At 37.5% G+C, this 26,395-nt stretch overlaps 1 protein-coding gene across 2 annotated transcripts in view; it reads left to right on the top strand.

Moving 5' to 3' along the window:
• The window catches only part of LMLN (leishmanolysin like peptidase), a 73,356-nt gene extending 47,222 nt beyond the window's left edge, over positions 1-26,134 (top strand). The window contains exons 13-17 of one of the 2 annotated variants that reach the window (XM_021692466.1): positions 7,122-7,254; positions 9,088-9,247; positions 11,841-11,971; positions 16,157-16,367; positions 25,372-26,134. In XM_021692466.1, the coding sequence (XP_021548141.1) occupies positions 7,122-7,254; positions 9,088-9,247; positions 11,841-11,971; positions 16,157-16,367; positions 25,372-25,472 (736 nt within the window). In that variant the 3' untranslated portion in view covers positions 25,473-26,134. The remainder of the gene's footprint in view (positions 1-7,121; positions 7,255-9,087; positions 9,248-11,840; positions 11,972-16,156; positions 16,368-25,371) is intronic. The other variant, XM_021692467.1, reaches the window with a different exon arrangement.
• The last annotated feature ends 261 nt before the right edge of the window (positions 26,135-26,395 follow it).

Genomic DNA, 26,395 nt, shown 5'->3' with positions numbered 1-26,395 from the left:
CAATAATGTATGGTAATATAATAAGTAGCTACATTATTGTTTTAAATCATATATGAAAAGAATCTACAATGTGGGAGCCAGAGCCATAAGCATTTGTTTAATTTATAATTAATAAATTATATACTGTAAAATTTTTGCATATTCTGTCATTCTTACTGTTTTCTTCAGAGAATGCACCCATAAACATAGATGCAGCTGTTGATTGAGTATCCAGAAACATGAAGATACTTTTGAATAATGGTTCTCAAATCTGGATGAATATCAAAATCACCTAGCAAACTTTTTAAAAATACATTCTTCAAGTTTGGGGGATACACATACCCACACATTCATATGTTTATGCATATTTTTTTTTCCTTTTTTTTAAGTAAGCTCTATGTCCAATGTGGAACTCGAACTCATAACCCTGCGATCAAGAGCCTCACACTTTAGGATGCCTGGGTGGCTCAGTTAGTTAAGCGGCTGTCTTTGGCTCAGGTCATGATCCTAGGGTCCTGGGATCGAGTCCTGCATTGGGCTCCTTGCTCAGCAGGGAGCCTGCTTCTCCCTCTGCCTGCCACTCCCCCCTGCTTATGTGTTCTCTCTCTCTCTCTCTGACAAATAAATAAATAAAATCTAAAAAAAAAAAAAAAAGCCTCACCCTTCATGGCCTGAGCCAGCCAGGTACCCCTATAAATATATATCTTTTAACTTTTTATTTTGAGATAATTATAGATTCACATGCAGGTTTGAAGAAATATACAGATTCCATGTATACTTTATCCAGTTTTCTTGATTGGTAACATCTTATAAAAACTATAGTACAATAACACAGCCAGGATATTGACATTGATATAATCAGATACAGAACATTCAGTTACCACAAGAATCCTTCATGTTGCCATTTTATAAACATACCCACTTCCCTCCCACTCCAACCCCTCTTAAGCCCCTGGAAAGCACTAATCTGTTTTTCATTTCTATAATTTTGCCTTTTAAATAATGTTATATAAATTGATTCATTCTGTATATAACCTTTTGGGATTGGCTTTTTTCACTCCACATAATTTTCTGGGTTGTGTATATCAGTAGTTTGCTCGAGTTAATGGCTGAATAATATTCCATGATATGGATGTAGCAGTTTGTTTAAGCATTCACATGTTTTATAGTTGTTGTTGTAAAGATTTTATTTATTTGAAAGAGTGAGAGAGAAAGATCACAAGCACGGGGGAGGGGTAGAGGGAGAAGTGGACTCCCCGCTGAGCAGGGAGCCTGATGCAGGATTCATCCCAAGACCCTGGCTGAAGCCAGCTACTTAACGGACTGAGCCGCCCAGGCACCCTAAGCATTCACATTTTGAAGGATATCTAGGTTGTTTCCAGTTTGGGGCTATTATGAATAAAGCTGCTGTAAACATTTGTGTACAGGTTTTTGTGTGAACATAAATCTTCATTTCTCCAAGATAAATGCCAAGGAGTGCAATTGCTGGGTCATATGGTAGTTGCAAGTTTAATTCTCTAAGAAACTGCTGACCTCTTCCAGAATGGCTATACCATTTTATATTCTACCAGCAATGTATGAGTGATGACAGTTTCTCCACATCCTTGTCAGCATTTGATGTTGTCACTATTTTTTATTTTAGTTATTCTGAAAGATAAGGTGATACCTCACTGTGGTTTTACTTTCCATTTCCCTAATGGCTAATGATGTTGAATACCTTTTCATGTGCTTATTTGATGTCTTTATATCCTCTTTGATGAGATATCTCTCCATGTCTTATGCCAGTTTTCTAATTGCATTGTTTGCTTTTTTTTTTTTCACTGTTGATTTTTGAAAGTTCTTTATATATTCTAAGTACTAGTCCTTTGTCGGATATGTGCTTTGCACACATTTTCTCCTAATCCATAACTTTTCTTTTTATTTTCTTAATAGGGTCTTTTATAGAGCAAAAGTTTTTAACTTTGGTGAAGTCCAAACTATCAGTATGTCCTTTTCGGAGACATACTTTCAATGTCAAGTGAATGGTGAAGTCCTAAATCTCAAAGATATTCTTTTTTTTTTTTTCTTATTTTTTTTTTTTTTTAAGATTTTATCTATTTATTTGACAGAGAGAGACAGCGAGAGAGGGAACACAAGCAGGGGGAGTGGGAGAGGGAGAAGCAGACTCCCCACTGAGCAGGGAGCCCGATGCGGGGCTCAATCCCAGGACCCTGGGATCATGACCCGAGCCGAAGGCAGATGCCCAACGACTGAGCCACCCAGGCGCCCCATTCTTTTTTTTTTTAAAGATTTTTTATTTATTTATTTGACAGAGAGAGAGAGAGAGCGAGAGAGGGAACACAAGCAGGGGGAGTGGAGGAGGGAGAAGCAGGCTTCCCGCTGAGTAGGGAGACCAATGCAGAGCTCGATCCCAGGACCCCGGGATCATGACCTGAGCCGAAGGCAGACGCTTAACAACTGAGCCACCCTGGCGCCCTCAAAGATATTCTTGTATTTTTTTTTTCAAAAATTTAATTGCTTTATGTTCTATATTGCAGTCTGGGATCCATTTTGAGTTAATTTTTGTATAAAGTGGGAGACTTAGGTCAAGGTTCACTGATTATTGAAAAGGCTGTCTTTCTTTTATTGACTTGCTTTCTTATATTTGTCAGAGAATCAGTTGGGTGTATTTATATGGGTCTATTTCTGTGTTCTTGCTTCTGTTTCATTGATCTATGTGTGTGTCACTCCATTAATAGTACACAGTCCTTGATTACTATAGCTATACTATGTGATAAAATTGGGTAAACTGATTCTTCCCACTTTATTCTTTTTCCAAATCATCTTAGCTCTTCTAGTTCCTTTGCCTTTCATATAAATTTCAGAATAACCTTGTCTACAAAAAAATTTTGCTGGGACTTTTCTATGAATTGGGTTAAACCTATATATCAATTTTAGGAGAATTGACATCTTAGCTCTGTTGAGTTTTTTAATCCATGGACACAATGGAGGGGGGAACATTCAGTTTTTCACCACTAAGTATAATGTTAGTTGTAGGTATTTTGTAGATGCTCCTTTTCAAGTTGAAGTTCCCCTCTTTTACTATCTTTCTGAGAGTTTTTATCATGAATGAATGTTGACTTTTGCCAAATGCTTTTTCAGCTTTGGTTGATATAATCATGTGATTTTTTTTTTTTTAGCCTGTTAATATGATGGATTACACTGATTGGTTTTCAAATATTAAACCAGCCCTGCATTGCTAGAATAAGCCCCACTTAGTCATGGTATATAATTATTCCTATATATTGCTGAATTCCATGTACTAATATTTTATTATGGATTTTTCTGTACATATTCATGAAGAATATGGTACTGCCTTTGTTTCTTTTTTGTACTGTCTTGGTTTTTTGTATCAGGGTAATATTAAGTTCATAAAGTGAATTGGGAAGTATTTCCACCTCTTCTATTTTCTGGAAGAATTTGTGTACAATTGGTATTGATTCTTCTTTAAGTATTTGGTAGAATTCTCCAGTGAAACCGTCTGGGACTGTAGATTTCTCTTTCAGGAATTTCTAAAGTATTAATTCAACTTCCTTAATATTTACAGGGCTATTGATATTTATCTCTTTCATATTGGATGAATTGTGGTAATTTGTGTCATTGAGGTATTCGTCCATTTTGTCTAAGTTACTAGATGTATGTGTACAGAATAGTTTGTAGTAGTTCCTTACTATTGTTTTAATGTCTGTAGGTTGTATAGTGAAAGCCCATATCATTCCTGATCTTGGTAATTTGCATCTTCTCCATTTCTTTTTCAGTTTTGCTCTCTAGCAGAGTTTGCCAACATCATTGATCTTTTTAAAGAGGTAGCTTTTTGTTTCATTGATGTCTTTTCTTGTTTATCTGTTTTCTAATTTATTAATTTCTGTTCTTTATTATAGCCTTCCTTATGCTTGTATTTGTTTTATTTTTCTCTCTCTAGGTTCTTGATTATTGATTTGAGATGTTATATCTTTCTAACATATGTATTTAACACTATAAATTTCCCTCTCAGCATTTCTTTAGCTGTGTCCCAGCTAAAGTTTGAGACAAGTGACTTGCCTAGAGTCATATAGCTGATGAGGGACTTTAGCTTCTCTCTTTTCAAGTCCAGTGCCTTGTCCACTAAATCACAGGTACTTCTTGTGAAGATGTTATTCGTATCTTTTCTCCCCTGGGTTAGGTCTCGAAGCAGTTTAAGTCAGCTTCTACTAAGGAGTCTGACATCTGAGTTATAATCCTGCCGTGAAAAGAGCTGTTAATAAGCAGTATCAGGAAGCACCTGCAGCCACTTTGGGGGCAGCTAGTTCTATCCAGCACTACAACTTGGTCTGCTAGCGTAGTACTTCCCAAATTTTGCTGTGCATTAGAATCATTTAGAGATTTTTTAAATCTCCATACCCACATTACAGCGCATCCCAGTTAAATCAGAATGTCTGGAAGTGGGAACCAGGCATTGGTATTGTTTTTAGGGATCCCTAAAATTCACTTTGCAGCAAAGTTTGGGAACTGCTGTTGCACTGTGTTAAAGGAAGTATGTAATTAACATTGCAGCTAGGAGAGCTTAGAGATTTTTTTCTTTTAACAGCTGCAACTCTGTTCTGCTTTAGGTCCTGATTATAGGATCACCTAAAACCAAAAACAGAAGGGAATTTCCTCTTCTCCATTCTTCAAAACTACAACTTTTGGTCCCCTGAATTCTCTCCTTTTAGCCATAAGTCAGAGGTTGGCAAACTTTTCTGTAAAGGGCCAATTAGCAAATATTTTGTACACAAAATAAGATTCTCTGTTTTGAGACAAGTGGTGCATTATTACCTAACTCCTCTTCCTAGTTTTTCAGTCGTAACAGTCTCTGTTAAAACTACTCAACTCTGCTTTTGTACATCATGAGCAGCCCTAGACAAGATGAATGAGCATGGCCATGTTCCAGTAATACTTTATTTATAAAAACAGTTGTAGAAGAAACATAGAAACCAAAAAAGCAGTTATGGGCAGGATTTGACCCAAAAATTGAAGTTGGTAATCCCTGTCATAAGCATTCAAATGTCCCACTTTTGAAACGTTGACATCCAGGAGTCCTTATAGCACAGAAGCCAACTTCTGGTACCATAGACCCAGTCTGGCTATATCCCTGAGTTATCTTAGATTCCAGTATGACCATTATTGAGTGCAGGGGCTGGTGCTTAACTTCAGCTGTGATACCTCTCCTTCTTCATTGTTGGGTGACTGGTATGAGGAGAGAACAGTTGAGCAAAGACAGAGCCTTACTCACTGGAATCATTTGAATCTATGTACACACAAAATAAGGTTCTTTCTATGGTACCACTAGCCACATGTGGCTATATAAATTTATATTTAAATTAATTAAAGTTAAATAAAATTTAAAATTCAGTTCCTCAGTTGCACTAGTCACATTTCAAGTGGTTAATAGCCACTATATGATTAGACATATTGGACAGCACATTGCAGAAAGTTCTATTAGGCTGAACTGCTGTAGAATTATATGCCATGAATCTTGAACAACTCTAACTTTGGAACTTTTTAAATCAGTATTTTTTAAGTTCCTTACTCCTCTTTATCCATTTAGGCAAAACTCATATTTTAATTAATTTAAGGTAAATATTATGTATTGTTTTATTTTAAAGAAAAAGGAAATGAATTTCATGGTATCGAGGAAGTGACTTAATAAGAACTACTGGTCATATTCATTGGAAACTTTATCATAGAAAGTTATAAAATTGCCTTATATAAAGATTTTATAAAAGTGGTGTGGACAGTGAAATTACATTTATTGAGTAACTTGTATGTGCTAGACACTGAGTGCTTTATAGTTGAAGCTCAGGAAAATTAAGTAAATATCAAATATCAAATAAGCTGGTATTTGAAACCAAGCCTGTGTGAAGGTTTATAGACCTTTGCTTTCCTATTACACTGTGCTGCTTCACATTTACCAAAGACTGTGGTAGGTCTTTTACACATTTTATCTCAAGAAGGTATAATTCCCCTAAAAATGTTTTATTGCTATATTTGTTAACTTAAATGAAGCAAGTATCAATTTTCCTTAAAATAAGAAATCTAACCTAGGCTTTTTCCCCCAACAAGCATGTGGGAGAAGAGGAAAAATAGCAGTAATCCTATTACAATTTGGTAACCAGTCTTAACAGGATTTATATTGTTTAAGAATACTGGAATTTCATTTATAACATTACTGTTATGACAATATAATTTGTATTGCAATTATCAATAAGGCAACTAATTTGAAGATTATTTTTACAGAACAATGCAATAGATTCCAACATCTTTAGAAAATTACAAGACATCTTTTTCCAAATTATACTTTCAAGATTAGGTTTAACAGAACAGAACAACTTGTAATAATTAGGAGTATTCACACTATCTTCATTTTGCACATGAACAGGATGTCTTGTGAATGTGTTCAGTTTAACAAACTGTCAAACAAGAGTCTTTGAATTATATTATGGCATAGAAAAAATTCACTCTTTGAAGCTTCAGGACAGAAGGGCATCGTCTCCATCTCTTTCTGAGACTCCATTATATTGATTATGAAGATTTGCATTTCCAAGAAGTATCAGGAATTTCATTATTTGTCTTTAACATGCAGATCAGGTCTGCAGAACTCCATTTTACTGGCAAAAGTGGAGAGAAAGAGATAAATAGAATTGCGTTTAATAATGGTGGAATAAAGTTATAGTGCACGTAGCATTAATCATTCATATCTACATTAAGCATTTCTTTTTACACTTTTTTTTTATTTCTAAAGATTTTATTTATTAATTTGACAGAGAGAGAAATAGCGAAAGCAGGAATACAAGCAGGGGGAGTGGGAGAGGGAGAAGCAGGCTTCCCACTGAGCAGGGAGCCCAATGCGGGGCTTGATCCCAGGACCCTGGGATCATGACCTGAGCCAAAGGCAGACGCTTAACGACTGAGCCACCCAGGCGCCCCTCTTTTTACACTTTTAAAAATAACTTCATAACCTGATTCAGCATTTAGTATTAAGCTATTAAAGTATACTGAAATGATAATAGAAAAGACAAGCTCTAAAATGGATTTGTTATATTTTCTTTAGAGTTTGATACCATGGTGTTTATCTTTGTGTGCAGGAGGCAGATGCTGAGCCCTTTCTGTGACACACTCAGAAGTAATCCATTGCAGTTAACTTGCAGACAGGACCAGAGAGCAGTTGCAGTGTGTAATTTGCAGAAGTTTTCAAAACCTTTACCTCAAGAGTACCAGGTAACACTTGTTTTGGGCAATTTTAGAAATCAACTCAACTTTTTAAAGAGAAGTCTCCATTTTTAATTAGAAGAGTGAATTCTCTTAAGTTTTTCAACTTATGAAACTTATGTTTTCTATAAGTTAGAAAAAAATGAAGAATTCTTACAATTCTTTAAAGCCAGTGTGCTCATCAACAACAATTAATATCTAGCAATGCCTTGTAGTAATGGTAAAAAGCATTTAGAATATTTATTGGATCTATTTTTAAGTGGTCTGTATTTTTTTCTAATTGTTTCCAAAGTCTTCGTGTTTAATTTCCTCTAATTTACACAGAAGAACAAGGTTCTTTAAAGGAAATAACTGAGCTACTCTAATCCAATTCATTAAATCCAATTATATTAATTATAAAGTAGAACTTGAAAGTTCTACTTTATAAAGGTTTGACACATGGGATCTAAAAGGTGAAGGAGGGGCGCCTGTGTGGCTCAGTCAATTAAGCATCAGACTCTTGATTTCAGCTCAGGTCATGATCTCAGAGTCCTGAGATCCAGCCCAGCATTGCGCTCCACACTGGGCATGGAGCCTGCTTAAGAGTCTCTCTCTCCCTCTCTATCTGCCCCTCTTCTCTCTATCTGAAAAAAAAAAAGGTGAAGGAAATGGTCCCACACATTCAGTCTGAGTCTCTGATTGGACCTTTAAGTTTGTTGTTGCAGTAACCATCTCTGAAACGCCTCAGTTCTGCCTGTCATTTACAAAGGATCCTGTAGTCAGAAGTGTTATCTCAGAAGATAATTTAAAATGATTGTTGCTGGGGCGCCTGGGTGGCTCCGTTGTTAAGCGTCTGCCTTCGGCTCAGGTCATGATCCCAGGGTCCTGGATCGAGCCCCACATCGGGCTCCCTGCTCCCCGGGAAGCCTGCTTCTCCCTCTCCCACTACCCCTGCTTGTGTTCCCTCTCTCGCTATATCTCTGTCAAACAAATAAATAAAATCTTTAAATAAATAAATAAATAAATAAAATAAAATGATTGCTGCTGAATTTTGAGCTTCCTGCATATGTTTATGATCCCACTGAATGCTTCAGATACCATAAGATGGCAACTATATTTCTAGGCATAGTAATATAATTCAAGGAGTTGGTATAAATGTGAAATCTTTAAAATTTATCTGGTGCCTTATTCCTTTGGTGTTCAAAGTATTTTTTTTTAAAGATTTTATTTATTTATTTGAGAGAGAGAGTGTACATGAGCGGGGGCAGGGGGGGAGGCAGAGAGAGTGGGGGTGGGGGGAGACAAAGAGGGGGAAGAGAGAGGGAGAAGCAGATCCCTCCTGTGCAGAACCCCAAAATCATGACCTGAGCCAAAGGTAGACACTTAGCGACTGACCCACCCAGGTGCCCCTCAGAGTATTTTATATATATGATCTCATTCATATTATCACAGTTTTATTTTTTCAAGTTTGTCAAAACAACACGTAAATTAAGTCTTCTAAAAACACTTGAAGTACATTATATTTAAAATATCTTAATTCTCTGGATTAGTTTTCTGTTTTGTCAACTCTTAAAACTCTTCCTATTCATCTTTTTAAAACACTAGTCAAATTTGTCATCTAGTAAAAAACTTGAATATACTTACCTTGCTTGTTTCTAAAACTACAACAACCTTGAAATAGCCCTCAGGTAGTATATTACTGTCTTTATATTCTATTATATATGAAGAAAAGTACACTGATATCTTCTTTATATTATGCAGCATTGGAGGGTTGCTATAAATTGCTTGTGGACTTTGTTTTTATTATACAGAATGTTTTCTTACTTTCCGTCTTCCTAATAATTTTTTTTTTTTTTTTGGTAGTACTTCGATGAACTAAGTGGAATACCTACAGAAGATTTGCCTTATTATGGTGGTTCAGTAGAAATTGCTGACTACTGCCCTTTCAGTCAGGAATTCAGTTGGCATTTAAGTGGTGAATATCAGCGCAGCTCAGATTGTAGAATATTGGAAAATCAACCAGGTTAGTAGTCTAGTGAAATGAAATGTTGTGTGTATATTAAAATTATATATCAGCAATATAAAATAGGGATTAAGGGCACAGATCCAGGATGCAGACTGTCTGAATTTGTATTATGGTTCCACTGGTATCCATTTTTTAGAAGTAACTTAACTTCTCTGTGCCTCAATTTCCTCCTCTGTGCCAAGGGGATGATAATACCTATCTTATAGAGTACTTGTGAGAACTAAATGAATTCACATAGTAAATGCTTAGAACTAGGACACATAACAAGGATTGTTAGTTGTTTAGATACATTTGCACATGTATGCACCCTACTTTTTTGTAGTACCTTACATCTGCATGACAGTTTCATTTGCATTTCATTTTTATCATTTCATTTTATTCTTTGAAAAACCTGAGGAGAGACGCAGAGAACATATTATTGAATTTCACAAGTGAACGAAGAGACACTTAGTAATACAATTAATTAGTGCCAGTGTAAGATCCTCCAATGCAGAGCTCTTTTTATTAAATCATATTAGGTATCCAATTTTTTTTGTCTTCTGAGGAGTGTGCATTTTATGTAGTTTAGAAGTAACATGTCATTCTCCAGATATCAGAATAATACTATTGTCCCATGGCTAGTAAGATATAGTGCCATATTATTTATTCCCTTTTAATACACATAAAGAGTATGATAATGGGTATTCACCTTTGTAAACAAACTTATCACATCTGATATGTTAATAAAGAGCAATAGGTAGTTTTTCACTCTGTGGTCATAAAAATTTCTAACCTGGTCCTTTTTTTAAAATTTAAATTCAGTTAATTAACATATAATGTATTATTTGTTTCATGGGTACAGGTCTGTGATTTGTCAGCCTTATATAATACCCAGTGCTCATTACAACATATACCCTGCCCAATGTCCATCACCCAGTTACCCCAAAACCTGATCCTTTTTATTCCCAATTCCGTACTTTATTACAGACTCTGTTATTTACATTTTAAATTTCCATAATGGTTTTTCCTTTTGTTTTTAAACCTGGTAGATTTAACTGGATTTGTACAGTCATTTTTTTTCATCACTCACCTATTTAATGTCTAAAAACTTATAACTATTCAGCAGTTCCATGTTAAAGCCGAGAAATGCAGGGATCTATCAATTATGGTTTGCCAACGATATAGTATCACACTTTGTTTTAGAGCTGGAGTTGACAAACGTTTATTGTAAAGAGAATGTAATTTTTTTTTTGAGAAAAATAGTAAATATTTTATTTTTTTATTTTTTAAGATTTTATTTATTTATTTGACAGAGATAGACACAGTGAGAGAGGGAACACAAGCAAGGGGAGTGGGAGAGGGAGAAGCAGGCTTCCCGCCGAGCAGGGAGCCCGATGCGGGGCTCGATCCCAGGACCCTGGGATCATGGCCTGAGCCGAAGGCAGACGCTTAACAACTGAGCCACTCAGGCGCCCAGTAGTAAATATTTTAAACTTGGTGGGTCATGTGGTCTCTGTTGCAATTACTGAACTCTGCGTTACAGTGTGGAAGCAGTTATAGACAATGTGTAAATTAATGGCAGTGTTCCAATAAAACTTTATTTGTAAAAACCTTCAGGTAGCCTTCAGGATTTGGCCTGAGGGCTGTAGTTTGCTGACCACCCCCTTTTCTTTTTTTGACACTGATCACTTGGTTTTTCAAGGACTTTGAAATATTCATAAATATAAAAAAAGTTCTCCTTTATTCTGTTTTACATTTTCTTTCTTAGCTTATATAATTAAGATTTTCCAAAACTGACATAAAATACCTATCTTTAAGAACTCTGCTTTCAAAAAAGATGAAACTTACTTGTATTAAGTGTGAAGAGAACAAATTATTGCTAGGGCTTAAGTGCCTCATTCCTTTGTCCATTAGCTATTTAGAGGTCATTTAATTCACCTTATACCTCTGCATGCTTGTGCTCAGTCTGAGACTAGATCAGCATGTTAGGTATGGACCTCCAGGAGATAGCATACGATGAAAGTACAAGAAAACTTTGCAAAAACTTTTTGCAGCACCCCAAAAAAGCCTTCATTAGATAAATCACTTGGCTTCATCTGGGAGGTGACTCCTGTTTAGACTACCAGTAAAGATGATTCTTCGTGCCATTTCCTCTATATATCTAATTTAGATACTTTAGGCCCAGTTTTTTTTTTTTTTTAAGATTTTATTTATTTATTTGACAGAGAGAGAGATAGGGAGATTAGCAGGGGGAGTGGGAGAGGGAGAAGCAGGTTTCCCACCAAGCAGGAAGCCCGATGCGGGCTCGATCTCAGGACCCTGGGATCATGACCTGAGCCGAAGGCAGACGCTTAACGACTGAGCCACCCAGGCGCCCCTAGGCCCGGTTTTATCTCCTGTTTTTGACACAATAATTTCCTCCCACTGAGTCCTTTATTGAGAACCCAGTTTGATTTTGGAGCCCGTTTCTCTTGATTTTTTTTGATGGAAAATTTCCATTAAACATTTTCTTTCTTTAAAGCAATTTTTAACCATAAGAATGGAATGCTTCAGCTTCTTGTTCTATGAGCCAAAAGTCAATTTTTAAGAGAAATTCTCTGGTTTGCTTCAGATCGTTTTAAAAACTATGGTGCTGAAAAGTATGGACCTCATTCAGTTTGTCTAATTCAGAAATCAGCATTTGTCATGGAAAAGTGTGAGAGGAAGCTGAGTTACCCAGACTGGGGGAGTGGATGTTATCAGGTAAACAAAAGATTGTTAATAATTATTATCAAATATTATATAATTTTATCTTGTTACCAGTGGTTTTTATATTTTAAAATATATTTTATATTTTTATATAATGTACTGATTAATACTTTTAACTTATTTATTTATGTAAATATTAGTTTGGATGCTTATGTTTTGTGAAAATATTGTCATTTCTTTGAGAGAAATTACCTTTTTCCATTTGTTTAAAAAAACATATAATTGTTATATATCAGCAAGTTTTATAGTAATTTTACTCTGGGCATATATCCCAAGGAAATAATGGAATATATGTAATTTTGTTTTTGAACAAATATTGCTTTGTAATGGAAAAAAATTGCAATTTTATTTCATAAGATCTGAGGAAAGCATGGATTTAAGAATTAATCAACTACAGATTAATAATAGGTTTTCTCCTTTATAATTAGAAATCCAAAGGTAGCAAACTACTTTTTTCTTAATTGTCTCATTTGCACATCTGATTTTAAATGACTGCATCACCTTATTAAAAACTAATTAAGAGGGGCACCTGGGTGACTCAGTTGGTTAAGCGTCTGCCTTCAGCTCGGGTCATGATCAAGCACCTGCATCGGGCTCCCTGCTCAGCGGAGAGCCTGCTTCTCCCTCTGTCTGCTGCTCCCCCTGCTGTGCTCCCACTCTGTCACTCTCTCTCCCCGTCAAATAAATAAATAAATAATATCTTAAAAAAAAAAAAAAACTTAAGATAGAGGCATTCTGTAACTTAGGAGCATCCAACTTAAAGAGTATTACGTACTCTACTAATGGATATCAGGGAAGAAATTGTGATCCTGAGAATTGAAAAATAAGAATTCTTTGTACCATTTCAGCTGCAAGGTCTAAATGGACTTCTGTAGCTGGGAACTTAATTATTACTTTTAAAGTTACTTATAGGGGCGCCTGGGTGGCTCAGTTGGTTAAGTGACTGCCTTCGGCTCAGGTCATGATCCTGGAGTCCCAGGATCGATTCCCGCATCAGGCTCCCTGCTCAGCAGGGAGTCTGCTTCTCCCTCTGACCCTCCTCCCTCTCATGCTCTCTGTCTCTCATTCTCTCTCTCGCAAATAAATAAAATCTTAAAAAAAAAAATAAAGTTGCTTATAAAATTAACTTTTTTTGGTAACAGCTTTATTGAGATATAATTCACATATTATCCAATTCAATTATCTTTGAAATCTTACAAAAGACAATTCAAAATAAATTGCAGCTATAATCTGACAGCTATAATCCAGCAACCAATTTCTGATAAATTTCATTGCAGACTTATGTATTTATTAAATTCATAGTTTTGACCTGGTTGTAATCATAATATAAAATTTTGTTTTACTGCCTTCACTTAGTGTGGAGCAAAACACCTTTTCCAAGTTTTTCCAATAATAAAAATTATTCTTTTGTTTTGTTTTGTTTTTTAAGTAAACTCTACCCACAATGTGGGGCTTGAACTCACAACCCTGAAATCAAGAGTTGCATGCTCTACTGACTGAGCCAGCCAGCTGCCCCAATAATTACTATTCTTTATGGCCATAAGCCATTACATCTTTTTAAAGTATCATAATTAAGGAAATCATTTCCTGTTACATATTGCTTTAATTTTCACTTTTCATGATAAAAATATGCTTTCATAAGCACATTTATGTAAGATGTAAAATGTAAATGTGTAAAAAGCACATTTACATAAGCACATTTACAAAAAAAATATTTTTTGAAATAAATTCCCTTAAGTGAAAATGTTAAAGGGGATAAAGCTAGAATAGTGGCAACTATAATACAAAGATGACCTCTTCAGGCTATTTTATTTTATTGTATTTTTTATTTATTAAGTAAGCTTTACACCCAGTGTGGGGCTTGAACTCATGATCTCTAGATCAAGAGTCGCATGCTCTACTGACTGAGCCAGTCAGTCATCCCATCTTCAGGCTATTTTAAAAGTCTATCAGCATCACAGCACCACAAAGGGATTAATGCAGTTTTGCAATGCCATCTACAAAGATTGAATAAATGTACTTGGCTTCCCTGTACTTAGAGTTGTCAGTTAATTTTGTTAATTTAATACTAACCACCATTTATGTGGGAAAATGTATATAATCTCCAAACACTTAACAGGGATTAGCTGTTTTGTTGTTTGTTGTTTGTTTTATTTATTTTGACAGAAAAGCTGCAAGAATGGTACAAAATTTTTTTTAGTCATTTAAGTGCAAATTGCTGACATGCTTCACCCTCTTCCCCAAGTACCTTGTATATTATACTCAAGGACATCCCCCTACCTATATTAACTTAATGTTAGCCAGTTTAGTCAACTACCTTTACTAGATTTGGTTCTGGGCAACTTTTAGTTATTTCTAAAAATTATATTAACTTGCTAAGTAAAAATTTGCCACCATCAGACATATTCAGAACCATGTACTTGGTTTGAAGTTAGGCCCAGGAGAGAAGTTCCAGAAATATATAAAGTGAAGTAGCATAATTGAAATTAATGTGAAGTCTTTTTAGAAAACAACATTGAGGGATGCCTGCGTGGCTCAGTCGCTTAAGCGTCTGCCCACCCCAAATAAAATCTTTTTTTAAAAAGTTAGCTTTAATGTGTTTGCTTTTTAAAATTGACTTCATTAGCTACCCCTTGCAGTTAAGATGTGAGTCCTACCTTTAAAGATGTTACCAGTCCATGTAAAATCACTAGGACCTTTTTTATACCTGAGCAGAGGATCTGTGATAGTGAAAAAGAATTAAAAACTTTTACTGTGGGGGCACCTGGGTGGCTCAGTCGTTAAGCGTCTGCCTTTGGCTCAGATCATGATCCCAGTGTCCTGGGATCAAGCCCCACATTGGGCTCCCTGCTCAGCGGGGAGCCTGCTTCTCCCTCTCCCACTCCCCCTGCTTGTGTTCCTGCTCTCGCTATCTCTCTCTGTCAAATAAATAAATAAAATCTTTAAAAATAAAAATAAAAAAATAAAATTTTTCACTATGTACATTTCTGTGCTGTAATACTTTTTTTACAATGAACATATTATTTTTATAATTTAAAATAACTAATAAAAATTTGATTTATAAAATGTGTAACTTGAGAAAATGATACGAGTAATGGCTCTTTTTTTTTTTCTTAAGATTTTATTTATTTATTTGACAAAGAGACACAGCGAGAGAGGGAACACAAGCAGGGGGGGTGAGAGAGGGAGAAGCAGACTCCCTGCTGAGCAGGGAGCCCGATGCGGGGCTCGATCCCAGGACCCTGGGATCATGACCTGAGCCGAGGGCAGACGCTTAACGACTGAGCCACCCAGGTGCCCCACAAGTAATGACTCTTTGACAAAGGTTTAAGCTGAAGTATAATGAGGATACTATAATCTACAGAAGCGTTGTTCTTTTTTTTTTTTTTAAAGATTTTATTTATTTATTTGACAGAGACACAGCAAGAGAGGGAACACAGCAGGGGGAGTGGGAGAAGGAGAAGCAGGCTTCCCGCGGAGCAGGGAGCCTGATGTGGGGCTCGATCCCAGGACCCTGGGATCATGACCTGAGCCAAAGGCAGACGCTTAATGACTGAGCCACCCAGGCGACCCATGTTGTTCTTTTTTTAATAAGATTTTATTATTATTATTTTTAAAGTTTTATTTATTTAAGTAATCTCTACACCCAACGTGGGGCTCGAACTCAGGACCCTGAGATCAAGAGTTGTGTGTTCTTCTGACTGAGCCAACCAGGTGCCCCTAAGATTTGATTTTTTTAAATAATCTCTACACACAATGTGGGGCCCAAATTCACAACTCCGGGATCAAGAGTTGCATTGCTCCACAGAGTAAACCAGCCAGGCACCCCTACAGAAATGTTATTCTTGACAAATTGGCTTTGGGGTCTATAAATCCAGATTGTATGTAAAGTTGTGTGTTGTCTTGTATATTTAAAGAAGAGTGTCTGTAGCTTTCCTCAGATTTTTTGAAAGTGATAAACTAAAAGTTGAAGAACTACTACCACAGAGTGAAAATTCTTTTAGAACCTGAATAATTTAACTTTCTTTATATGAGATTAAAGATATGCCTACGTCCCAAATTGTGTTTTATGGTCAGTATTTTTAGTAAATTCTAATGTATTTTCCTGTAATTGAAAATGGCTCATATATCATATATGAGAATCTTATTGATCTGAATTTTTTTTCTTCCTATTCGAAGGTTTCTTGTTCTCCTCAAGGTCTGACAGTTTGGGTTCAGAACACTTCATATTTGTGTAGTCGAGCTGGGCAGGTCCTCCCCGTCAGTATTCAGATGAATGGCTGGATTCATGATGGTAACCTGCTCTGCCCATCATGTTGGGACTTCTGTGAGCTCTGTCCTCCAGAAACTGATCCTCCAGCTACTAACTTGACCCGAGCTCTACCACTAGGTGAGTAGTCTCTGTGGTTGGAGTAAAGACAAGGACTTTTCTTATATAATGTTGGAAATTCCCTTCAAGGAAACTCTAAAACAGGTGGAACATCTTCTCTTCTAATTGCAATTTTATGGGAAAGCCTTCTTCCCACCATTGTTAGAAACTGAAGGTGAGTAAACATTATATTTCCATTCAGTAAGAGCAAGGTTAAGGAACCTTTCTAAAGACCCTCTGATTTGGGGGAAAAAAATGAAATTAAGTGTAAACGAACTTCTGCTCATTAAACACAAAAAGCAATTAAATGTATTTCAGTTATACAGGCACACCTCATTTTAGTCTGCTTTACTTTATTGCACTTCACAGATACTGCATATTTTACAAATGGAAGGCTTGCGCCAGCTGTGTCAGCCACTCTGCCAGCACCACTTTTCCAACAGCATTGGCTCAATTCATGTCTCTGTGTCACACTTTGGTAATTCTCACAATATTTTAAACTTTTAAATTATTATTATATTTGTTATGGTGATCTATGATCAGTGATCTTTGATTTTACTATTGTAATTTTGTTGTTTTGGGGCACCAGGAACCACACTCACTAGAAAGTGAACTTAATTGCTAACTGTGTGTGTTCTGACTGCTCCACCAACCAACGATTCCCATTTCCCTCCTCTTCCTCAGGCGTCCCTATTCCCTGAGACACAACAGTGTTGAAATTAGGCCAATTAATAACCCTACCGTGTCCTCTAAGCTTTTGAGTAAAAGAAAGAGTCACATGTCTGTCACTTTAAATCGAAAGCTAGAAACGATTCAACGTTGTGAAGAAAGCATGTCAAAAGTTAGTTGTGTCAGTTGGCCAAGTTGTGAATGCAAAGGAAAAGTTCTTGAAGGAAATGAAAAGTGATATTACAGTGAATACACAAATAACTAAAAAAAAAAAAAAAGTGAAACATCCTTACTGCTGATATGGAGAAAGTCTGGGTGGTCTGGATAGAAGTTCAAACCAGACACAACATTCTCTTAAGCAAAGCCTAATTCAGAGCAAGGCCCCAACTCTCTTCACTTATGTGAAGGCTGAGAGAGGTAAGGAAGCTGCAGAAGAAAAGTCAGAAGCTAGCAGAGGTTGGTTCATAAGGTTTAGGGAAAGAAGACGTCTCCATAACGTACAAGTGTAAAGGGAAGCAGCAGGTGCTGTTGTATTAGCTGCAGCAAGTTCTCCAGAAGATCTAGCTCAGGTAAACAGTGGAAGTGGCTACACTAAACAACAGATTTGCAATGTACATGAAGCTTCTGTTGGAAGATGCCATTGAGGACATTCATAGCTAGAGAGAAGTCAATACCTGGCTTCAAATCTTCTAAAGGCTTCCAAAGGCAGGCCAACTCTCTTGTTAGGGGCTAATGCAGCTGGTGACTTGAAGTTGAAGCCAGTGCTCATTTACCATTCTGAAAGTCCTAGGGCCCTTAAGAATTACACCAAATCTACTCTGCCTTTGTTCTGTGTAGGTGGAACAACAAAGCCTGGATGACAGCACATCTGTTTGCAATATGGTTTACTATTTTAAGCCCAGCATTGAGACTTACTTCTCAGAAAAAAAAATGATTGCTTTTAAAATTACTGCTCATTTTGAATCCATCTGGTTATCCAAGAGCTCCAATAGAAATGAACAATGAGGCTCATGTTGTTTTCATACCTGCTAATACAGCATCCATTCTGTAGCCCACAAATCAAGGAGTAATTTTGACTTTTGAGTCTTATTATTTAAGAACTATATTTTATAAGGCTGTAGCTGCCATAGATAGTGACTGCTCTGGTGGATTCAAGCAAAGTAAATTGAAAACCTTCTTGCAAGGATTCACCATTCTAGATGTCATTAAGAACATTCCTGTTCCAGGCGCCTGAGTGGCTCAGTCGGTTAAGTGTCTGCCTTTGGCTCAGGTCATGGTCCCAGGATTCTGGGATCGAGTCCCGCATCGGACTCCCTGCTCGGTGGGGAATCTGCTCCCTCTACCCCTCCCCCCTGCTTGTGCCCTCTCTCTCTCTCTCATGCGCTCTCTCTCTCTCTCTCTCAAATAAATAAATAAAATCTTAAAAGGGGGGGTGCCTGGGTGGCTCAATCAGTTAAGCATCTGCCTTCCACTCAGGTGTAATCTCAGGGTCTTGGGATTGAGCCGTGCTTCCAGCTCTCTGCTCAGTGGGGAGTCTGCTTCTCCCTTTCCCTCTGTGCTCGTGTGCTTTCTCGCTGTTTTACTCTCTCTCAAATAAATAAATAAGTAAATCTTTAAAAAAAAATTCGTGTTTCATGGGAAGAAGTCAAAATACCCACATTCACAGGAGTTTGGAAGAAGTTGGTTCCAGCCCTCATGGATGACTTTGAGGGTCCAAGACTCCAGGGGAGGAAGTAAGTACAGATGTGGGGGAAACAGCAAGAGAACTAGAATTAGAAGTGGAGCCTGAAGATGTGGCTGAATTGCTGCAATCTCCTGATAAAACTTGAATGGATGAGGAGTTGCTTCTTATGGATGAGCAAAGAAAGTGGTTTCTTGAGATAGAAACTACTCCTGGTGCAGATGCTGTGAAGACTGTTGAAAGGACAACAGCGGATTTAGAGTATGACATTAAACTTAGTTGATAAAGCAGCAGCAGGGTTTGAGAGAATTGATTCCAATTTTGAAAGAAGTTTTACTGTGGGTAAAATGCTATCAAACATCATCACATGCTACAGAGAAATCATTTGTGAGAGGAAGAGTCAATCGATGTGACAGACTTCATTGTTGTCTTATTTTAAGAAATTACCACAGCCAGCCCCAACCTTCAACAGCCACCACCCTAACCAGTCAGCAACCATCAACATCGAGGCAAGACCCTCCACCAGCAAAAAAGATTATAACTTGCAGAAAGTTCAGATGATAGTTAGCATTTTTGAACAACAAAGTACTTTTAAATTAAGGTCTGTACATTTTTTTAGACATATACTCTTGCACACTTAATAGACTGCAGTACTGTGTAAATACAACTTTTAAAATGCACCAGGAAACAAAAAAATTCATTTGACTTGTTTTATTGCAATATTTGCCTATTTGGTGATTTGGAACTGAACCTGCACTATCTCCAAGGAATGCCTGTATTATGAGTAGGTGAGGTAAAAGAAAGGGAAGGACACTGGACAATATGGTTAAAGAAGGGATTGACATAACCACAAAGAAGAGAAAGGTGCAAGGACACATAAATATGCACAAAGCAAGATAGAAAGATGGGCTAGTAGAGACAAAGTGGTTTTCACGGATGTATGTTTTTCTCATTCTGTGAGACTCCAGAGAGTAGAATTGAGAACAACAGAACAGAGTTGTAGGGAGACAGATTCCAGTTAAATCCTTTTGATCCTTAGTCCAGGAGAGGAATGGAAAGAACTACCTTGAGAAAAGGCCATTTCCCATTACTGAAGCTGTGTGAACTGAGCCTGATGACCCATTTCTGAGAGTTACAAAAGCAGATTTCATGAATTCTCAATTAAAGCTTTGACCTAAGATCTATGAGATTTTAATTAAATGACCTCTGTGATTTTATGGCAGTTTGATATTTTAGAATATGAATAATAAAGATCTTATGTACTGTTTCATTTTCTCAGTTGGGGGTATTTTTTAAATGGAACTGGGTAGCCCTTTGCCTGTTCCATGGTCTGGTTGAAAATGGAGGGCTGCATTCATTTACACCTCAGTTTCTCCACCTCTAAGATTTAATTTCCTTTATTTCCCAAATCCTGGGGACTTTCTGCAGATATGAACTGTTAGGTAGAGCATGAGTTTTAGAAGACTGGTACTTGTGGGGGTGCCTGGGACCACCTCCAGGTTTGGTGATTCTCGAGGACTCACAGGACTCAGCCTGTAGTTGTATTTATGGCTAAGATTTGTTAAACTGAAGAGATACAAAGCAGAATCAGCAAAGGTTGGCAATAGGGTGAAGTCTGGCAGAAACCTGTTCTCGGATACCCGCTAAACCATCCTTGCAAGCAGGACTTTCAAAGGATGGCAATCTCAGGCCTGCTATGTTAACTCTTTTCTGAACAGAACTTCAGGGAGTCAGCTGTTTTCTGCAGTTATAATAATAATGACACAATGAATCGTTTGAAATGATGTAAGATCTTAGGTCCTGGGGCGCCTGGATGGCTCAGTCGGTTAGGCATCTGCCTTTGGCTCAGGTCATGATCCCAGGGTCCTGGGATCAAGCCCCACGTGGGGCTCCCCACTCAGCAGGGAGTCTGCCTCTCCCTCTCCCTCTGCCCCCCAGCTTGTTTTCTCTCTCTCAAATAAATAAACTCTTAAAAAAAAAAAGATCCTAGGGACACCTGGGTGGTTCAGTTGGTTAAGCATCTGCCTTCAGCTCAGGTCATAATCCCAGGGTCCTGGGATTGAGTCCCACATCAGGCTCCCTGCTCAGCGGGGAGCCTGCTTCTCCCTCTGCCTGCCGCTCCCCCTGCTTATGCTCTCTCTCTATCTCTCTCTGACAAATAAATAAAATCTTTAAAAAAAAAAAAGATCTTAGGTCCTTTTGGTGTGGTAAATAGTATAAATAGTGTTAAATATTTTTAGTTAACTTTTACTTTTAACATGAAGCTGGTAGAATGACTTAATTTTGTTGTTCCTGTTAAATTGTTTTGGTTAGAATAAGAGGGCTGATAGTCCACAAGTTAGGTGGTTCTGATGGAGTTCCCATCCTCAGGCCTAATCTCAGGTAACTGTGACAGTCTGTCACCATCTCATTGTCCAAGACATGAGCAAGGATTGAGCCACTGGCAGAGTTGCAATAGTTAATTCCAGCTAGTTCAGGGGTAAGAATCTTGGGAGTAGAGTAGAAGAATGTCTAGGAATGAGAGAAAATCCAAACCAGGTCAAGGGGCTATGAGATGATTATTTCCTGTCCTTGGAGCATGACAAAGACAAGTGAATCTATTAAAAGGAGGTGGGGGGTAGAGATTGCAAATCACCTGCACAGTCTGCACCTTAAACTCTGCTTATCCTACTCCTTCTTTATCAGTCACCCTTCTCATACGGTGCTGCTATAATGTGATTGATTTCCCTGTTAACTTGTCCATTTCTATGAGGAAGCATGCTCAAAAGAGCGTTGCAAGCACCAAATCACTACTACAATTTTGAAAAATGTGTAAGTATTACAAGAACAGATACATTTTAGGCATTGCTTTTTAAACATACACATCACTGTTGAAATTCTAAAATATCCTGACTTACTGTATTTGTTAATGTGTTCACTGAGCATACTAGCCTTTACTGAATATTTATTGAACTATGTGCCAGAAACTATGACAAATGTTTCTTTCAGGTAAATAGTTTGTTTCTGTGTAATACTTTTTTATGACCCACTAAATATGTAAAAATATTTTGATGCTTTAAATGTACCTGTGTGAGAAATACTAATAATTAGAATTAACCTATGATGAACCTTATTAAACAAATTATCACCCCTGATCTGTCTTAGGAAAGTATTTTTTTAGGTTTTTAAGCATACCTATAAAACATTAAAAATGCTAATATTCTGGAGGAAGTGTAAAAGACATTCTCCCTAAATTCTTCTGATTTTTGTTATTGTTGTTCTTAGGTGTTAGTTTGCATAGCCTTTTCTTATATTTGTAATTTCTTTTAGAATGTAAAACTCTGGGGTGCCTGGGTGGCTCAGTTGGTTAAGCGTCTACCTTCAGCTCAGGTCATGATCTCGGGGTCCTGGGGTGGAGCCCTGCATAGGGCTCCCTGTTCAGTGGGAAGCCGGCTTCTCCCTCTGTCTGCCCCTCCCCCTGCTCGTGCTCTCCCTCCTCCTTCTCCTCTCTCTCTCCCTCTCTCTCTCTCTCTCTCTCTCTCTCGGATGGGTGGGTAAAATCTTAAAAAAAAAAAAGAATGTAAAACTGACTTTCTGGGACGCCTGGGTGGCTCAGTCGGTTAAGCAGCTACCTTTGGCTCAGGTCATGATCTCAGGGTTCTGGGATCGAGTCCCGCATTGGGCTCCCTGCTCAGTGGGGAGCCTGCTTCTCCCTCTCCCTCTGCTTGTGCTCTCTCTGTCAAATAAATAAAATCTTTAAAAACAAAAACAAAAACCTCTGACTTTCTTTTCTCTCTCCTTTTTTCTAGTTGTCACTTCTAAGTGCTAGGGTGTGATTAGATAGTTCTATATTGCCCAAAATAGTTTCCATTAGTGACTATGAAAGATTTATTTCTGAATTCTTTCAAGTCTCTTCAGATTGTAGGGGTTGTTTTTGTTTCCATTTATTGAATGCTAGACACTTTGCCAAGTGCTTTATGTCCGTATCATTGCATTTAATCATCACAAAACCTAATGAGGTAGGAATTATTGTTTTACACATGAGAAAACTAAGGTATAAAGAGATAAAGTAATGTATTATCCATGAACTAATAAATAATGAAGTTCAGATAAAAACTAATTTATCTTATCTGTCTAATTCATTTTGAAACCCTCTTTCTGAATCTTTTCGTTTTAATTAGTACTAGCACTGAAAGTGCAGTGTTTTTGAAGAACAAATGTTCCAGAACTGCCATTAATGTTTTAAAAGCTTGTTAAATATTAGTACCAACAGTAGATAAACAATGCCTACTTCTCCTGTTTCCTTTGGGCCAAATTGAAAATCAGGAGATAAAGGGATATGCTTATGTTATTAGTCACTTCAGGGTCTATTCCTTAATGCAGCCCAGACCACTCTACCACATCAGCTCTGGGTTTATGGAAATGTTTCCATAGTTTGCACTATCCAGTACAATAGTCATTAGTCACATATGACTGTTGAACATGTAAAATGTGGCTAATGTGAGAAACTATTTTTATTTTTTTAAAGATTTTATTTGTTTATTTGACAGAGCATACGCAGGGGGAGCAGGAGAGGGAGAAGCAGGCTCCCCACTGAGCAGGGAGCCCAACGAGGGCTCGATCCCAGGACCCTGGGAACATGACCTGAGCCAAAGGCAGACGCTTAACCAACTGAACCACCCAAGCACCCCGAAACTATTTTAATTAGAGTTAAATAGCACATATAGCTGCGGCTGCCGTATTAGATATTGCAGTCCTAGGTCAAAAGTTCTCAAACTTTATACATCAGAATCATGTTAAAATCCAGAGTTTTGGGTTCAGAAGATCTGGGTCGGAGCCCGAGAACTTGCATTTTTAACAAGTTCCCAGGTGATGCTGATATTGTTGACACAAGGACTACACTTTGAGAACCATTCTTAGCTAAGTGGGATTTTTTTTTTTTAAGATTTAACAAATACCAGCATGATTCCATTGAGGAAGAATAGAAGTTCCCCATGGTTTACCTGGCTTACAGCCACAAGTACTTTTTAAAAATAATTTTTTTAAAATACTTGTTCCACACTGCATAGTGCTCAGAAGTACAAGCTCCAGTGCCTTGACATTATCATTCTATTCATCCTATAGCTGAAGACCAGTCCTATTTTTCTTACCTTTTAAGCACGTCAGACTTGAAGCTTGGTTGGTTCTTTATTGATCAAAATATTAGAAAGGACAACTCATTCTAAAATAAAGTCAGGTTGACCTGGTCTCTTGACTGCAATAAAAATGTTTTCTATTCTGAGAATTGTTTTGAGAAGTCATTTTAGCCCTCAGAACAACTTGTGGCTAAATTAAAATATATTCCTAGTGCCCAAAGCCCATAGAATCTTCTGCCATTTCTTTTTTTTTTTTTTTTAAAGATTTTATTTATTTATTTGACAGAGAGAGAGAGCACAAGCAGGGGAAGGGAGAAGCAGGCTCCCCGCTGAACTAGGAGCCTGACTCAGGACTGGATCCCAGGATCCTGAGATCATGACCTGAGCTGAAGGCAGATGCTCAACCGACTGAGCCACCCAGGCGCCCCTCTTCTGCCATTTCCATATCTGCCTGGGGTAATATGGATAGATGGGCAGATACTTAGAGATCAGGTACTGGTTTACCTGGGACAGTCCATGTACTGTGGGCTTGGTATAATTATTAATAGCATTGCCTTGTGTTAATCAAAAAGAACAAATTAGTTGATCTAAGCAAATTTTATTTCACACTTCATAAAGTAGGCAGTCTCATCTCAAGAGTATAAAGAACTGCAAAATAAGGGGAAAAGACTACAGGTAGGGAACAAGGAAGAAGTACTTGGGTTAAGCTGATTAGCTGGGCTGGCAAGCTGACCTTATTTAGAAAGATCAAGGAAGGGGCGCCTGGGTGGCTCAGTCATTAAGCATCTGCCTTCGGCTCAGGTCATGATCCCAGGGTCCTGGGATCAAGCCCCGCATCGGGCTCCCTGCTCCGCCGGAAGCCTGCTTCTCCCTCTCCCACTCCCGTGCTTGTGTTCCCTCTCTCGCTGTGTCTCTGTCAAATAAATAAAATCTTTAAAAAAAAAAATCAAGGAAAAAGGAAATAAGTACAAGTACCAGAGTTGGCTTGGCAGTTGAAGATTAGTTTACTAGTTATACTGTGTTTCTGGTCAAGCGGAGGAACACAAAAGTTATCTAAGTTTCAGTTTGCTGCCATGGCACCACAGGCACGAGTGGTTCCATCTTGGGAAATTTATTGCAACACTTGTCTCAAAATGCCCTGATTTGGGATGATAAATTATAGGGTTACCCTACTTAAAAAGGACAAGGAAGAATAGAGGAAGAAAGTCCTGCATCCCATGTTAGAATAGCCAATATATTTATTTACTTTCCTGTGTAGCATCTTTAGTTTTGTTGGGATACTTCCTGAAGACACTTCTTTCTTTTTGGGGGTGCTGCTTTTAACCTCAATATGGTGGGTACATCATCTTTTCTTCCTGCATAAAATATTTCATTCTTTTTCCATAAATGTATAAAAATGACTTTGCATATCTAGGTCTCAGGAAGTTATTCTTGGTTCTGCTCTCCAAGGTGGTCCTTGTTCATCTTTTAATAGTCACCTCTACTCATCTGTCAATTTCTAGTTGCTATGATTTATTCCAAAAATGTCTCCAGAAAGTCAATTTTTTGTTTTCAATCCTAGATCTCTGTTCCCGTTCCTCTAGCCTCGTGGTCACCCTCTGGCTTCTGCTAGGCAATCTATTTCCTCTGCTGGCTGGATTTCTTCTGTGTGTATGGCACTAGAAATGGAAAAGTGAATTCTCAAGACATTCCTTTGTGTCACGTTCCTCTGAACAAAGCACAAAATCTGGGAGAGTGCCAGCCTAGGCAGATGGCAGAAGTGGCGTTCCTGACTTTGGGTTGGAAGCGTTGACCACAATCAGACCTTGAAGCAGAACTTCACAGCAGTCACTCTTCAGCAGCAGCCCAGCAGCCTCAGAGCTTGGAGGAGGAGAAGGAATTCTAAGTCACCACGTCTTTATTTGTCAGGATATATAACCTGCCTGAAGTTTGCCTTTGAAAATGGGATAATTGGTGAAATTTTCAGAGTGATTACATACCCCCAGCATTTTCATTAACCTAAAATGATGGGAAAGTTCATCAGTACTGCAGTAATTTTTTAAAATGGCTATTACAAGATTATAAATTGTGGATCCTGTCCTCAAAAGTATAAATTGTCCTTTGACTTACAGATAGTAATTGAATTGGGTTTCTACATCACTATTTTATCTTTATTGAATTTAATGGCTGTGCCTGGTACACTTAAATCATTGTTCTCATTGTTCTAAAAGGTGTTTTTTTTTTTAATTATGTTTTGCTAAATCTTATGATTTAACCGTGCTTGCCTTTTTCAAACCAGCTCTGTTGCAGTTTACTACTGAACGATTACACGTTGGTAGCCCTTCCAGTTGTATCTCCAATAGTTTAATCATGACTTGAAAAACTGTGGACACAGAGAGAGAAAAATACTCTGCCCTGTAAAAACATTGAAGACATGCAAACAGAAGAAAACATAATTGTATGTTTTTCAGATAATAATTTTGACAACTGTAACCCAACAAAAATAGAACTATTCCTTTTTGACCAATGAAGATAAAAAGAAATTATGGTACTGCGTAGAGAGATATGCAGTTATTTTCAAGTGGGCTAAGAAATTGTTACAGAAC

The sequence above is a fragment of the Neomonachus schauinslandi genome, chromosome 1, assembly GCF_002201575.2.
Source record: "Neomonachus schauinslandi chromosome 1, ASM220157v2, whole genome shotgun sequence".
In the NCBI taxonomy this organism is placed as follows: Eukaryota; Metazoa; Chordata; class Mammalia; order Carnivora; family Phocidae; genus Neomonachus; species Neomonachus schauinslandi.
The sequence above is the reverse complement of the archived record's forward strand: the minus strand, read 5'-3'. Positions and strand labels throughout refer to the sequence as shown.